At 37.5% G+C, this 17264-nt stretch overlaps 1 protein-coding gene across 2 annotated transcripts; it reads right to left on the bottom strand.

Moving 5' to 3' along the window:
- Positions 1-241: 241 nt before the first annotated feature.
- Positions 242-16963, bottom strand: LOC129747672 (acyl-CoA Delta-9 desaturase). 2 transcript variants are annotated; one of them, XM_055741991.1, is made up of 6 exons: positions 16634-16963; positions 1528-1974; positions 1332-1462; positions 876-1267; positions 638-813; positions 242-567 (listed from the first exon to the last, which is right to left on the bottom strand). In XM_055741991.1, the coding sequence occupies exons 2-6, from the start codon at positions 1904-1906 to the stop codon at positions 404-406; spliced, it is 1242 nt and encodes a 413-aa protein (XP_055597966.1). In that variant the 5' UTR covers positions 1907-1974; positions 16634-16963; the 3' UTR covers positions 242-403. The 2 variants fall into 2 exon arrangements, with proteins under 2 accessions (XP_055597966.1, XP_055597957.1); XM_055741982.1 differs by having other exon boundaries at positions 243-567; positions 16473-16963.
- Positions 16964-17264: the final 301 nt, after the last annotated feature.

Raw genomic sequence — 17264 nt, 5'->3', positions numbered from 1 at the left:
TGACATGCGTGTCCTTTATGAAGTGGAGAAGGCTGACAGTGAGGTATACTGTGTTATAACTATATTTGATGATAATTTCGAAATCATTATTTTAATTAATCGTGAATGCCATGTGAATGGTAAAGTGTCCAAATAAAAATAATAATAATTATAATATATCGTCCCTAATATCCAATCCTACCAAGGGTCGTGTGATATAAAATGTATACTTTCTCCACAGTTAAGTTACTTTATTGAACAGAAGCATTATTACACATTTTAAATATTCTAAAAATAGTTGTACATGGCAAAACCGATTTTTTCTTGATTGTATCTTAAATACTGTTTTAAAAACTTAATCCCAGTTAGTCTAACTAAATAAAGTTGGTACCCAAATGAAAGGCATCGTTGTTACCTCAAGACTTTAACCCTGAGACCGCAACAGATCCTCCAAATCGTCCGCGGTGATGTCCCGATCCCCGAAACCCCACACCGCATCCCGGTGGGCGTAATCGTCGGTTAGAAAGCGTGTTCCATCGCCATACTTGGCCGCCCTTCGCTCGATGATTTCCGGCGAGGCACTTTTTCCTGCAGCAAAAAAGAAATCGTTTGTAGTTGGTAGAGGGAATTTTGATTAATGAAGTGTGTTCACACTAACTGTCATAAGCCCACCCTAGCCGGGCAAAAGCGTCAATGAAGCCGGTGGTGACATTGAACATATAATTGCCCAACTCGCCGGTTTTGTAGTCCCAGGGAAAAACGTGATGGTAATTGTGCCAGCCCTCGCCCATTGCGGCAATGGCCACCGATAAGTTTTCCACCGGGCTTATGTGTCTGGAAGGGAAATTATTAGGAAGTATAAAATTAAGAAGCCAACTCTCAAACGTTTTACTAACTTATCGTAAGGCCGATTTCCAAACATGTGCGCCACACTGTTGACGAAGAAGGCAATGTTGAGGGTTGTGGTGAAGCGCATCGTGAAGCACACCCAGAATGCGACCCACAGGTTCTCGTTCCAGAAGTACCAGGGGACCCAAACCGGAAAGGCGATCACCAGCAGGGCAAATAGGGGCAGATAGTACTTCCGTTGCCACATCACGATCGCATCCGCCTCGAGATCGCTCATGTCGATGACCTGCCGCTTGGCGACCACCTCCGGATGAGGCGTCAGAAAGACCCAACCCACGTGGGCGAAGAAGAAGCCTCGCTTGGCGTTGTGCGGATCGGCATCCGTTTCCGAGTACTTGTGGTGCACCCGGTGATCGTGAGCCCAAGTGTAAGCGTCGCGCTGCGGAGATAACAAAACGTTATGAAGCTTCACAAAAGTGTAGCACAACATGTTTTTACATTACCTGACCACAAATTGTAAATAGGAACATCAGTATTACTCGCAGAGGCCACTTGGCTTTGTACGATTTGTGCGACCAAAGTCTGTGCGCTCCAGCAGTGATGCCAAAACCTGATCCCCACACCAGGAGCAGGGCTGCCGAATTAAAAAAATAAATAAATTAACCTACAGAAAAAATTTCAAATTTCAAAAATACTCACTCCAACATAAGGTGAAGAACCTAGTCTGCAGTGTGACCACATACCAGGTACCTATAAGGAATCCTACATGCAAGAACAGTTGTGCGATGAAATTTGGCCATCGGATTTGCGAACGGAATTCTGTCTCCGCATCAGAGGAACCTTTGCCTTCACCACCGCAGGTGTCATCGCTCAAGATTTGATTGTTGTTGTTGTCATCGTTACCGTTGCTAGCTTTCGTGACTAGAGATACTTTGTCGTCATGGCGATCGGAAACATGTCGCTGCCGCTGGACGACACTGGAAGCCGATGTTGTTGAACAATTGTTAACATTGTCGACAGATGCAGCTGTTGTTGCTGCCTTCACTGGTATCACCGAGTCCGTAATGTCCGGTGCCATTTCCTGTTTTTATTTTGATTTTCTTCTAACCACGTGGCCACCAAATGAGCGGCTGCCAATCGATAGGACTAGATAGGATTTTCACGAACAAAAACATGAAAGAAAAGTTAAAATGATATATCAAGTAGGTATGGTGTAATTGCCACCACACGGTAAGTCATCGTTTGTTATTTATCCTTATCTTGCAGATGTTGGAATCGACTAACGAGAGGCCACTGTAAACACATTTGTCGTAATTGGTCTGGATAGCTCTAGCAAGCCCACAGTGCCGTGCTGGGAGCGGTTCTGTTTGATGGTGGCGATGATGTTATCGGTACCCTCATCTAGAAGGCACGCGATGTTTATCGATCAGCAAACAGTGCAGCGGAATTCAAGTTGAAATTCAAGCGTAAATGAGCTGGAGCACTGTCACACAGTGAACACTTATGTACTTTGCTAACACGTTTGTCACGTTTAATATTAACATCCCTTCAACAACTTTAAATAGTATTTTGAAAATAAAATCTATTTCCTTTTAATGACATTGTTTCTGGAATAAAACCGCAAAAAAAAAGTAAACAAACAATCGAATTTAATCAATCAGTAAAGCTTTCTGATAGGACGCGCATTAATTGAATCGGGCGCCTACTGTGCTGTTGTGAAACATCAACGATCAAACGGTCAGACGCGCAAAAATTCAAATCACGTCCCATCGGAATGCGCGTGAGTTCCAGTTTCCGAATTTCGCTCGCCCGCGCGACCTTTGCCTACTTCGATCGATCGTTCGAAGGCAGGCAAAGTTGCACTTTCATTGCACATGGGTTACCGCATTTTTGCCCAAGATTGCTACGATTAGCAAACTGCTGGTGCAGGCGAATAAATTTGGATGCCGCGTTAAAACATAAGGCGATGACGCATAGCCATCCCAATTATATTTAACGATCACCGGTGGGTGACACTTTTGGCATAGGTACACACGTGATGGAGTTGGTTCATCGGTTTTGGCCGGTCAGTTTTTGGAATCCTCTCAATAATCTGCCAGTAAGATGAAATTTGTTTTCCGGTGGTTCTGCGGTACAAACAACTCAGCAAGCGCTGGAATGATGACGATACCGTCTTATACAGAACACCACATGGACACAGTTATTTTGTAGAGATTCCCCTTCTGATTCAATACTTACTAAATAACTATTGATTCGATCGGTCAATTGGTGCTAATTGGTGTTAATAGATATGCTACCGGTGGGTGATCATGGCCCGGCACACAGCTTGCTATGATGTTATCGGAAATTCGAGCTCCCATCTGGCTTGGTGACACTTGTAGAAGTTTCGCATAGCTTGAAGATGAGCGTTTTTAAAATGTCGAAAATACAAAAATTGTGCATATTACTATTGGTTCCGAAGTTCACCAATGAGTTTTGTATTTCGATTCTAAATTTTGATTCCGATTACAGATTGCCATTTGAAAATCCGAATAGGAACGCTTGCTCTCAGATTAGGTATCTTTACATCAATTATGCAGACACATTTCTTGCAATGTCATTGGTACATCTGTATCAGTCTACATTAAGTGTGAAATGATGTTTGTTTCATTTCAAATAACATAGGTTATTTCATGCGATAGGGTAATCTAATATGGTATCATTTGAACTTTATTTCCTAGAGTCACGCAAGGTAGTCAACACCATTGTTACAAACTAAACAATTAATTACCCATTTAAACTGTGATGATATAATAGCTTACAATGTCCGGGGAAAAATTAAACTAAACTACATTGTATCTTATCCTAGAATTAAATTACTGGAATCTACATTTTTAAGTTGCAAAACTACAATTCAAAAATTGTCATTTGAAAACGATTGCCGATACAAATCATCTATGAGCTTAAAACTATTTTAAAGGGTGATACGGTCAAAATTTGGTCAATATCAACTTGACGTATTTCTTTCAATTTTGCATTTAGAAAAACCTGAACACCCCTCATTTTGAAGGTGTGTGTTTGTAGAATTGATTTTGGAATTCACTCTTCAGTTGTCGAAATGCCGTCCAAGGAAGAAGAGCAGCGTATCAAAATTTTGCTACTCGCACGCAAAGCTGGCAACCGATACAAATGTAATTAAAGTGTTTGGGGAACGTTTGTCGACAGCCAGGAAGTCGGGATCGGGGGAAAATCGAAAACCGGAAGCCGCTGAGACGACAAAGAGAGTTGCCGATAGTTTCAAGCGAAACCCTAACCTTTCTCTCCGAGATGCCGCAAATAAGCTGGGTGTATCGTCTACAACCGTGCATCGAGCCAAAAAACGAGCCGGACTATCGACTTACAAGAAGGTAGTAACGGCCAAAGTGCGATCCCGGAGGCTGTACACGACGATGCAGACGAAGTTTGACTGCGTGGTAATGGACGACGAAACCAACGTCAAAGCCGACTACAAGCAGCTTCCGGGTCAGGAGTTTTATATGGCAAAAGGAAGGGGAAAGGTAGCAGATATTTTCAAGCACATGAAACTGTCAAAGTTCGCGTGAAAAGCAGCATTTTCATAGCTTCCGGAACTGTCAACCAAGAAATTTCTTTGAATGAGTGTTTGAATAAACGTCTGCTTCCTTTCCTGAAGAAACACGGTTGTTCCGTACTGTTTTGGCCGGATTTGGCATCTTGCCATTACTGTAAAAAGGTCATGGAGTGGTACGCCACCAACAACGTGCAGGTGGTTCCCAAGGACAAGAAGCCTCCCAACACGCCAGAGCTCCGCCCAATTGAGAAATACTGGGCTATTGTCAAGCGGTACCTAAAGAAGACCAAAAAACTGCTAAGGACGAGCAGCAGTTCAAGGCAAACTGGCTTTCTGCGACGAAGAAGGTGGACAAGGGGGCTGTACAAAATCTGATGGCAGGGGTTAAGCGTAAGGCCCGGCATTTCGGATTTGGAAATGCGGAAGCCTAACTGTATATTTTCCTGAATTTTATACTAATTAAACTTGAAAAGGAAATTTAATTTGATTTTTTAAATAAACGATCTCACCGATTTACACGCGTTTTCCCTTGACCAAATTTTGACCGTATCACTCTTTATGGGAGTTAGCGCTCGTAATTAGTGGAACCGAACATTAGCGGGACTTTTCCATTCGCTAGCTTATTCAAAATTTAGCGACAAAAGTTAGCGGACTAATTAGGGATTAGCGGCACTGGTTTAGACTTCAATATTTTGAACAAAAACAGATCAATCTTGTGTGATTTTTCCTGAGGAATCGAATGAAGACTGTTTGAGCCACCACACGCTTCGGAAGTTTTGACTGATATTACCCTCGATTCCCCTATATTTTTCAATAAATTATTGAAAAAGTAAATTCGGATTTCGAAATTTTGAACCAAATTAAACCTCTCTTATGTTTTTTTTTCCGAAAAATCGAATTAAAGCTATTTGAAATACCGCACGCATCAAATAATAAATTTATGGCTGTTTTACCCTCAATTTCCCTACATTTTTGAAAAAGTTCAGAAAAAACATGTTCTGACTTGAAAATTTGAAACCAAATGAGACTTATCTCAAGTGATTTTATCCGAGGTATCAAATGAAGGCTATTTGAGCCACACATTTGGTTTAAAATTTTTAAATCTGAACACGCATTTTCTGATATATTTGAAAACTGTAGGGGAACTGAGGGCCTTGAGGGCTTGAGAGCCTTCAGTTGATTCATCGGAAAAAAATCACACAAAATAGGACTCATTTTGTTTAAAAAATTCCAGTCCGAACCAGCTTTTTCTGAATTTATTGAAAAAATGTTGGAAAATTGAGGGTAAAATCTCCAGTTTCCAATGCGTACTGTGGCTGAATAGTAGACTGTCTCAAATTTGTATGGGAAATTTAAAACCTGTGAAATGTCATACGCTGCAGGCTAAAATTGATCCTGGGCCTAGTACAAGATCTCATGCCAAATTTGGGCCAGATCGGAACACGGGAAGGGGTCGCTCAACGAGCCTGAAGTTTGTATGGGCTTTCGAGACATTTTGTTCGAGAGGAACATGAAAAACCAGTTTTTCGTCAATAACTTTTGTCTCCTTCGACCGATTTCTTTCAAAAACGGGTTTTCTTATAGCCTAAATTATGACAAATATGTCATCCGAATGTTTCATTTCAAATAAAGTTAAGATAAAAAAGTTATTAAGCTTCAAAAATTGGCTAACTTTTTTAAGGGTGATATTCATCACTGTTTTAATGAGGCGACTAAATGTCCGACCAGAACACTCAATGTGAAATACATGCCGTTTCGTCAAATAATGACCGATTTAAACCATTGTTATTGCGCTCGATTGCAATTTTTGATATTTTTCTAATATTTGAGTTTGGATGATATTCACTTAATAGTTCAAAGAAGTAAGGGCGGAAAAATGCTTGACCATTTAAAAGAAAAATTGCATAACCACAGGGGCTTAGGAACATGACTGGACGATTTGTGATGCCAATAAAAAAAAAGTTTTTCATCAATAACTTTGTTTCCCGTCGGCCGATTTCTTTCAACAACTATTTTTCTAAAAGTCTAAGCTATGATCAATATTTCATCCAAAGACTGCATTTCGATAAGAGTTAAGATGAATGAAATCGGTCGAAGGAGACTAAAGCTATTGACGAAAAACTGGTTTTTCATGTTCCTCTCGAACAAAATGTCTCAAAATCCCATACAAACTTCAGGCTCATTGAGCGACCCCTTCCCGTGGTCCAATCTGGCCAAAATTTGGCATGAGATCTTGTACTAGGCCCAGGATCAATTTTAGCCTGCAGCGTATAACTTTTTCAAAAGTCGGGTCATTTGGGGCAGTCTACTGAATAGCCTTCATTCGATTTCTCGGAAAAAATCACACAAAATAGGTCACATTTGGTTCAAAAATCAAGTCCAAACTTACTGTTTTCATAATTAATTAAAAATATAGGGAAATCGAGGGTAAAATCAGCCATAACTCCATCTTTCGAAACATGTGGCAGCTCAAATAGCCTTCGTGTGATTCCTTGGAAAAAATATACAAGACAAACCTGATTTGTGCAAAACTTTCTAGTCTATGTCAGTGATTTTCTGGATTGTTTAAAAAATAGAGGGGAATAAGGGGTTAAAGAGATGTTACTTGAAATTTCAAACGATTTCTGTTAATATTCAAATAAGATTTTAATTTGACTTTTCGGAACAAAGATAATCCATACATTCCTTTCAAACTTTTACGTATGCAATGAAGTTAAGTTTTATGTTGCATTTTTTTTATTTTACAATTTTTGACTGGTTTTACTTAAAATGGGCGATTCTATTTTCTCTTTTATTTTTTTTGTTTAGTTTTTGCTCGAGTTATTTTCTGTTAACCAAACGAACCTTCGTTCTTATGTTATTCTAGTTGGATTGAGAAGTCACGTAAGGTGTTGATCAACTGTCAATCATAGCAGCCAAAATGCAGTTATCGTAATCAACAGATCATGCCCTTTGACACAGATTACAGAAGCTGAGTATAGTAACAAAAACATGTGATTAATAGTCAGATAATTGTCTAGGTAATATATAATAAGAGTATAGAAATAGTATGTGCAGAGTGGTTTAGAAAAGAGTATTCCACTTGAAAACGTCGTCGATGGATTTGATCCGATTCCTATCTGATTCACGCTAAGTCCGGTAATTTGTAAACTATAACTTCCTTCTACTTCTCCCGCATCCCTCGATTTACCTCAGATTGCTGACCGATTGGTGACACAAATTGGACAGATGAATGACGAGATTTGTTTCCCATGTAATTGATGGTATTCACCGGTGTAGCTACATCCATATGTACACGATCAGAATTCTAACCCGAACACACGCAGTTAGCTCAGCCAGGTGATGTAATACATGTGGCTGTGTAACTGTGATGATCAACGAAGCAGGCGCGCGCACCCTCTCAAACATATAATCTGAATGTATAGCATGCGAAACGATCGCAGTAGCCCGCTGGGGCTTTTTTCCTCTAAGAAACGTACAGGTCGTCGTGAGTGACTGCAAAATTTGGTGATCTCAATCTCCATGAGTAGAATCACAACCGATCCAACCTCGTCAACCCCACATCTAACTTATCACGCGAAATTGATCAATTGATTTTTATTTTACACATGTTGTCTCCACCTCTAGACGAAAAGATAGCTGATAACAGATAAGGTAGTAATTTTCCGCCGATAGGCTCGATGATTGGATTTCATTCAATAACTTGATAAGCAGAAGTCTCATGTGTCGTGTAGATGACACTTTGCTTCGCTCAACCATTTAATAATTTTTTCAAAAATTTTCTTGGAACACTACTTTTTTGAGAATTTCATATATATTTTGATGCAATCGTCGCTCACTCTAGAAGCTTGAATCAGCTGTTAGACAACCCCTTGAGGAAACTTTCCAGTTGAGTTCTTTACCGATATCGGTTCTAGCTACTCAGTAGTGCCTACACAGTAGGTAATCAAATGTGTTGTATCACGCGAGCTAATGATGATGCCGAAAAGTAAATAGACCAATCAATGCGAGCACTAGATAACTCAAAGGCGTGATTGTTGGTGTCTATGAAAATAAAAAAAACGTTTGAACTGCATTTCAGCCAGCAGCCCGTTATCATTCTGGGCAGGTGTGTTCAAACCGGTGACACTGCCAATGCTATTCCTCAATCTGGCCCAGCTCAAAGTTGTTTGAAACCTTATAAAAAATATTTTTCGGTGAAAAAATGTGTGCTTTTACTCATATTATCGTTCTAATCTAGAAGACAATTTAAAAACTTGTTGATTAATTTTGATATCAGTTAAAATCACATCGTTTGTAAAAATTGATCAGAACGGTGCTCTCAAAAATTGAAGTTATCATTGAGTGCTTCTACCTTATAACGTGATTTGATGGTCAATATAGATTTAATAGAATTTTTTATCACCCTTGGCAAGCAAACCCACCCTTCCAGGTAGTCTGGCTTATCAATATTTCACAAGGACGAGGCTTAACGAATTTTATGATTTATGTTTCTTTTTTGGATGGCTTAATGATTTCATACACGTGAAACTGTTATACAATTTCTAGTACAGTTGACTTAATGGCTTTTTGAAAGTATTGACATTGATGAAAGAAAACAACAAACATTTGTGACTAGAGCGGATATCTAACAACATAGAAGAAATCCATGGAATGGCTCCAGAGAAATGTATCAGGAGCCACTTTTGATTTCAAAGATTAGCTTCGAACACAATTTCACTGCGGGTTTTCAATTCCTGTCCGCCAACAGAATCACATTTTACTTAATCACAAATTCAATGGTTGAAATCTATTTATTCCAAAATACAACCATATTTGTATTTGTGTTCATGTAGACCAAGGATGAGCAAAACGCAGCCCGCGGCCCTCGAGGCATGTTTGTGCGGCCCACGAAGCTTATCTCATATTTATTAAATTTATTTCACGATTTTTTTTCTACGATAGATTGATAATTATCAAAAAATAGCGGTCCCTAATAATCAAAAAAATTGATATGTCAATAACTGCCAACAAAATTGTTTGCAGTTGCATTTGCCCCATATTTTTGACTTTTTCGTAGGGGTCAAGCTTTTCGTTGAGTTTTTTTTAAAATCGTTGTAATTGTAATTTTGTGTTTCAATCCAAAAAATTTGTAACGATTACACAGGGGAACAGCATTTTTGGTGCCTATGTTTCATTAACTGATTTCGTAAGATTTTGGCGTCCTGAATTCAAAACATTTCACAGGCGTTCATAAGGCGTGTGGAAATTTTAAAATTGATCAGTTTTAGGTGAAATCGGTCCTAACTACATCACTAATCACTAATCACTAATCGTACTTCCACAGCCAGAACTTATGTCTGAGTCCCAAAGAATAATAACAGTATGTTATTATTCTTCTTGTCTTTGTTTATGCATTCCATCATTTTAACATAAAAACATTAAAATGATCAAAAACATAAAATGGTTGGGCCTACCATGGAGCAGAGAACGCAGAGACATCTGGAACACAGGAACAGAAGAAACGTGGACCACCAGTACCATACGTTTCAAATGGGCAGTATCGTTGGAAGCATGCTAAGAAATTGCTCCTTGATGAAGAATTCATGTTTAATGTTAATTAGCTACTCCAATCACTAGGACCATCCTTTAGCGGCTGAAAATGATTTATTTTGTTCACAGAAATCACAAAACTTAAAGAGAAGCATTTTGTAGAAATTTATGAAATTTGTGAAATAATTAAACGTTACTACAAATTATAAGCGTAAGTTTTCTTAGTTAAATTGCTTTGGATTTAAGTGTACAATCATTTCTGGTCATCGACCAAGGATATAGCGCCTTTACTCGCTCTTGAAAATAAAGAAGAGAAAAAAAATATTAGTAAAACATAAAACCTTTCGAAGTCCGTTTAGGACTCGAAAGATTTTTTCAAAAATTTTCCCTTATAATTTGACTTACCTAAAACGTTGTTCACTAATAATAAACTTACAATTTTTCTACGGTTTTAAATTTTCTGTGGGCGTGATTGAGTGCTCATTTGTATTACTTTGATATAAATGGGTATACCTTGACGTATAACAACATTTAATATAGAATAGTGAGAGTATCACAATTCAGCGTTGTTATAGGCATCAACGGATCACTTCCGACCATAAGTGAAACGGAACCCCTAGATGTCGGTCCCACGGCTTTTAACTAAAGCTCAATCACATGGTCAATCAGAAATGATTGTTTGACATTTTATTGTTATTTTAATGTTCTTTTCTATTTTTCTTAATGTTCTTTTCTATTTTTCAGATCATTCGGAGGTGGAGTTTTTTTTTCTCTTCAGATATATTCAAATAGTTGGAAAGTTAGAAAGGAGTAGGTTAACATATTTAAATACCATATTCCTCCCCAATGCTCCAGTGGATGTGTATTTGCGGATTATGAATTACGGTGGCTTATTCTTAAATCTAGCTTTTTTCAATCACTGGGGGCTAATTGGATGGAAATGATATTTTGAGGTTTTAGGTTTGTGATACGAATCTGTCTCTTGAGTTGTTTTGATAGTATTATAGTTCAGAGCAAACAGTCTTGATAATTTTTAAATCTCATTCAAAAGTAGCCATTCAACTGAGGCAGGTAGGGTAGGGCGATGCTCAAACGGTTAGATAGGCTCTTATATCCATATTTAGGTAAATTAGCATGATTTTGTGAGGTTGTGATAGGAATAATGTTGCTTACTTCTACTATTAATTTGAGCTAGAATTTTTATTAGTTTGAAATAAGATTGCTCTAAAAAGCAAAACAGGCTCTCATATTCATATTTAGGTAAAATTGTATGATTCTGTGATATGACAGGAATAATGTTGCTTAATTTGAGCTCAGTTTATTATTAGTTTAAGCTAGGCTTCTTTTTAGATATTGATACATGATATGAACTAATATCCTTCTTTTTTTTCTCTCTTTTCTTTTTTTTCTGTTTTATTTTCATGTATCGTGGCATGTACTACCGATAAATCATTTGGTCCAATGATGACGTTGAGCAAATCTTCAAGCCATTCCCTAACATCTTTGGACCAAGACGATGGCTTTCGCAAGACGTAGTTGTCAGCCCAAGGACCTAACTTAAAATCGACAGCTGAATAAGGTGTCCTGTAACTTGGTGAGATCTTTCCTTTTTATTTTTATATTATAAATGCGCCCATAAATTGTAGTATGTAGATGCGTGGGGAGTATGTAGAGGCCAGTCTCCAACCCTCCCATGTCCTTCCTCTAACTGGTGTTATGAGGGGTTAGTTTATTATCTTGAACTGGTTTCTGTCCATATTCAGCCGAAGTGGATATAATGCAGTGCATGATGGTCTAACTAACGTCTCATGATCGCTTTCTATTCTACGCTGCCTACTCTAAACTTTCAATTTTCTTCTCCAAACTATTCTAATTTTCATTTCAAGCGTCAGCTCCCCGAGCTATTTAAACGCCACGAAAAAAAAAAAATTTTTTTTTTCTACGGTTTTAAATTTTTAAAACAAGATCATCGTAATGCATTCGTCAATGATTTCTTTTTATTAATTCAAAGTTGTCGAAAGTATTAAGCGAGTAGAAAATTATAATGGATACTTATCTTTGCGCTGCATTTCTTCATTGAGCGTTGTGGATGAAAGCGAAAACCAGCATGCGTGATGAAAGTTTATTGAAATTTCATATGCATTTCAAATGCACCTCACTCAAGCACAAGGAAATTATAAAATTAATTCGTCAGCGAATCCATATCCCCTTTTTTATTTTCCATGTATTTAATTAGGTATTGACTAACAAAAAAAAAAACATAGCAAGCCGAAACCGGCAACGTTTGGAACCGAAAAACATGCGTAGAAAATCACAATACACAATGCGGGAACGATAAAAAATCATTCTTCAATGCCAGCATGAATCACTTTATACAATTTTTATTTAATTTTTCCTATTTTCATTTTAAAACACTTCAATTTTTCGAGTTTATTGGAATTTTGTACACCATCCAATAACCCAGATCACCAGTCTTTCCTCCGGGAAAAGACAGAATAAATCAACACATGGGAGCTGAAAATTCCGATTTATTTCAAGCCCCCGTGGGCGAATTCCGAAAAAAACACACAGTTAAGCGGCCAAGGACACGAAAAGGAACCCTCCTGGTACAACATATATCCTTGCTATCCGATCCAAACTTTTTTGTCAAGATTCATAGATAACTTTCACTATAAAAACCAACAAATTACTCGATTTCCACGGACGGAGAAAAAAAAAACGCGTGCGCCGCCATCGAGCCAACGCCTACCTCCTCAGAAATCGGTCCTAACTACATAAAACCAAAAGCTGATTTTGAATCAATTTACTACCCTTCATTCAATCAAGGATTCTGATATTGCCAAGATATTCTAGTATCAGAGATACAACGCTGTCAAGAAATAAATTCTACAATTTATAGAAATTCCGAAAAAAAAATGATTACAACTTATTCTGACAACATTAAAGAAAGTTATTGAATATTGGATATTAAAGATATTAGTTTTTTAACCACTTTTTTGAAGACTGCGAAACGATTTGACTTACGATTTTAAGAATATCAAGGATTCAATTTAGTTTAATTTTTCTTCAAAATTTCGTCAAAATTTTCATTTTTTAATGGTTTGGAAAAAAATAACAAAAAATAATTCCCAGAACTTTTTTTTTATTTTTTACCCATTTTTTAAAGTTATCTCGAAAACTAGAACTGACAAAAAAAAACTAATTGAATATTTGGATTAAGCGCCCCGAATAAGTCAAAATAAGCTCTGAGATTCCTTGCACCTCGGAAAAATGTTGTCTTATCTATTTTCAGAAATTTCATAGGAAAATCAGGCCAAACATCGATTAAATTGAGTGATTTTATTTGAAAACTAGCAATCCAAAACTAGCAAAGTTATAAGATTTTCATGATTCTGCCTTAGGTAGCCTATCCCAGAGGTATATAAATTAAGAAAATTTATGAAATCTGTAAAAAAATTTCTAGACCCACGAATGTAAACGGTAAAATTAAGGAATCTGGATAAATATCTGTGAAATGATGAATTTCATGATTTTGAAACCTTGCTCAACACTCCAATGCAATGATTTCTTACGGAACTTCAAATGAAAAAAAAAATTACCCTTGGAAAGAAAAAAAAAATTAAGGCTTCAGGAGAAAATTTAAAAAAAAGTGAAAAACTTTTTAAAAATGGGCACAGAAAAAAATCGCTATGGTTAAGCTCCATGAAAGTTTTGAATGGAAGTGATTTCGCAAAATACCATCGCGTCGTTTCGAACAAAAAGGGGTTTTCTCAGAAAACAATTCAAGTCATTTTACAAACCATAGAAAGGATTTCCAAAATTTTCGTTTTGAATAAATAAAAGGAATATACGCTAAACATTTCAAATCAATTAAAACATTTAAATTATTGAACAATGATCAAGATTTAGTGATGAACCTATTCAATTTTGGCTGGTTATATAAAAAAAAATCATGTTTAATACAAGTACATACATGAATTCGTTTTATTTATAATTTTTAGTTTGGTATTTGTAGAAATTTTGTGGTTGAAAAAAATACGTAAAATTCTGCAAACTATTATGACCTAAATGTTATTTTTAATGAGGCCCGCCGAAAGAATTTTTAATTAAAAGTGGAACGTTGCTTCAAAAGATTGCTCACTTCTGATGTAGACGCATAATTTAGCTGATAAATGCATTTATTTTTTTTTTCGTGTAAAATTAAATTTCACATTCTCTGGAACATCCTTAGCCTTCAGGTGTAAAATATACCGATCCGTACGTTAATTGAACACCGGATCAATCGAAAAAAGTTTCTCATCTGAGAACTTCGACAGTCGCAGTTCTTTAATTCGTTCTGTTACCAAATGGCGCTTTTGTCTTCGATGATGCATTTAAGTCATCTTTGATCAATCGTTGCATGGAAGAATCCGAGGTATTAGGTTCCAGTCCCTGGATTGATCTTACGAATTCCGCCTCACTTTCGTCTTGACCAAAATATAGTACGTCCAGACCGTTGCCTTTCTCTACTCGGCTTCCGTGGACTTGGTCCATCAAGGAGATAACGTTTCATGCGGTAAAAAGTCGCTAGATGGCATGCTACAGTAGACTGAGTCGATTTGGGGTCATTTTCGAATTTCTCATACAATGGGGTCTCAAAAGCTTCGTTCTGGTTCAAAACTAATCCATGATTTTTCGCTGTTTTTTAAAGTAACGTTTACATGAGTAAATTTGAACTTTTATGTTCTTCTTCTTCTTCTTCCTCCTCTATTTGTGGATGCGTTTTGCTTTGCGAGTCCACGATTGGATCGGAACTTTTAGGTTTGTATAGGAAAATTGATTATTTTGTACTAAAAAATCATCAAAATTATTCAATTCAATTCATATTCAATTTTCCTATACAAACCTATGTATTGGGGTCAGTTTTTTCGGCTTGTAAAATTTGAACTGCATATAAACGACATCGTTGATTGGTTATCTTTCGATTAGAGTAGATATGAGATAACAAAACGGAAATTCAAACGAAATATTAGGAAAATAAAAAAAAATGCGATTTGTCTATGACCGGACACCAAGTTGTTGTCTATGACCGGACAAGAAAATATTCAAAATTATAGATGATTTCAACTTGAAACTTTCATTTTTTCATCTCTTTAGCACCCTCAAATGGTTAGCAGAAGATAAGGATTCAATAACGAAACTATTTTGGTCCTATGAGAAACTTAAGATTTTGCTGTCCGGTCATAGACAATTTTTCTCTAGTTTTTTCGAAACAAATGTTCTATTCTGGTTTGTCAAAAAAACTTTTATGACTGGCTTCATAGAACGTTCAGTATTGGAAAACACATACTCACAAGATCTGCGCAAGTGATTTCAGTCATATTGCTACGTTTTTGTGCCATTGGTGACAACTTTGGTGAAGTAATTCGTAGTGTCCGGCCATAGACAACACTTTTGGAAATGAGCGAAAACTAACATGAAATGATTTCTCTTACCACATGAATATGTTGTAAATTATTTTTTTTCTATTATAGTTAAGTGATCATAATATTGATACTCTTAAAATCAGTAGAGGAACCAATATTTACAAAAATCTATTTTTGAAGTTATTGCTTAAAAACCTTGAGTGTCCGGTAGTAGACAACTTCCCCCTATAAGTAATAAACTTTTAGTTTTCAGACCTGTGACTTTGTGAACATACCTTTTATATCATTAGAACTTCAAATTGGTGCGACGATGGCTCATTCGTTAGAACACTGGCCGATGGACAAAAAGTTTGAATTCCAAATTTAGGAGTACCTGTTTAAAGTAAAATGCCAAATTTAATAATCAATTCTTGCGTGCAAGTGCAAGTGCACATTTTCAGATGTAAATTCAATCCAAATAATTATTATTTGGTCATGTGAAATAACCCGTTGTATTCGAACAGTTGATTTGGCTAGTTTCACTTGATAAGATATGATAAGTACCCATGGGAGTCATTTCAAAACAATTCTGCCACGAAACTATTATGATTCACACCGTATTGGTGAAGCACAATTCAAGCTCGTTTGATCTAAAACCGCTCTTGAGGCGGAAACTTTATCTGTAGACAGAGGAAATAAGCTGTTATTAAGAGAAAATATTGAAGCTGTACTGTTTAGCACGTAACCAGTTCGGCCGCCTCAATTTTACTCAACAGAAAGTGTAAAAAACACTTTTTTTCGAGCAGCCACACAAAACGAATCATTGTGCAAATACAGGTGTGCTGTTAAAAGATTGTTTACTTTCCAAACATCCCCCCTTTCCATACAGGCCAACGAAAGTCCCACTGATAAGCACTTCACTAATGATAATCGTCACCCGTTTGAGTCCGAGTCCAGGTCCGAGGGTGGATTTGTCCAGCCAGACCATTCCATTCATTTCCAGAGCAGAAAAGTTGAAGGACAGCAGCCCAGTTGCTCAACAATTTCAACTATGCAGACAAACCCATCGACAAATGTGTTTCCGTTGATGAGGTCATGCTCTGTGCTCATACAATTGGCTACCGTTCGTGGGGGGGGGGACCCTTTTTCCCCAAACTTACGCGAGATTCTCGTCCAGGGCTTGTTAAAAAAACCTATAATGCCACCAACTATCACCACTTTCTCACGCTATTCATTTGTTAATCGCACAAACAAAATCACCAAAATCAACAAATCAACCACACACGCTGACGAAGCGTCGAGGCGCCAATTTGGTAGTGACCTTGAATCCCGACGACGACGACGATACTCAATTAGTCATCAGCAATCACTGCATCTCCGAGTAGTTAGATTCAGAGTCATTAGCAGCGGAACTCTTCCAGCAACGGCAAACAAAAGCGACTACTGTTCAACTACGTTAGACGAGGAGGGAGGAAGCATGGTTTCGGATCCACTACGCTTAACGCACGACGACACCGGATTAACCGAAATTTAGTGGTTAGATAGTCCAACTTAAAAATCTCTAAACTAAAGGAGACGATACTTTTTTTTCTTCAAATTTCGGGGAAAGCTTGTCCGGTTCCGCTGAAAGCCAGCGATCAACTGATTCGTAAGAATACTACCAGCCTTCTAGTAGGTATAGTGGGTAGTAGGCGTAGAGTGTGTGCTTTTTTTTCGTTATTACTATTCAATGCATTGACACACCACCGATATGATGACGACCGGCCGGCATCTAAGCCTACTTTGTAAGTTCTGCGAATGGTTTACTTAGACGAAAAATACGCTTCCAGCCTAGTGCTGAGCTGAGTAGTGGATGATGCTTGCTTACTGTGGGTGGGTGGGTGGTTGTGTTGAGAGATTTTGTTTTGGAGTGCCAATTGCTGGTTGAAGAGAGTCAAGTTTAGTTTCGAGGA

Source organism: Uranotaenia lowii, chromosome 1, assembly GCF_029784155.1.
Source record: "Uranotaenia lowii strain MFRU-FL chromosome 1, ASM2978415v1, whole genome shotgun sequence".
Lineage (NCBI taxonomy): Eukaryota > Metazoa > Arthropoda > Insecta > Diptera > Culicidae > Uranotaenia > Uranotaenia lowii.
This window is presented reverse-complemented; position numbering and strand designations above follow the sequence as displayed.

Coding starts and splice junctions, on each gene's coding strand:
- LOC129747672 (XM_055741991.1), bottom strand. CDS start 1,906: ATGGCACCGGACATTACGGACTCGGTGATACCAGTGAAGGCAGCAACA. Junction 1,463..1,527: donor GTTCTTCACCTTATGTTGGA/GTGAGTATTTTT, acceptor TTAATTCGGCAG/CCCTGCTCCTGGTGTGGGGA. Junction 814..875: donor GGAAATCGGCCTTACGATAA/GTTAGTAAAACG, acceptor TTTCCCTTCCAG/ACACATAAGCCCGGTGGAAA.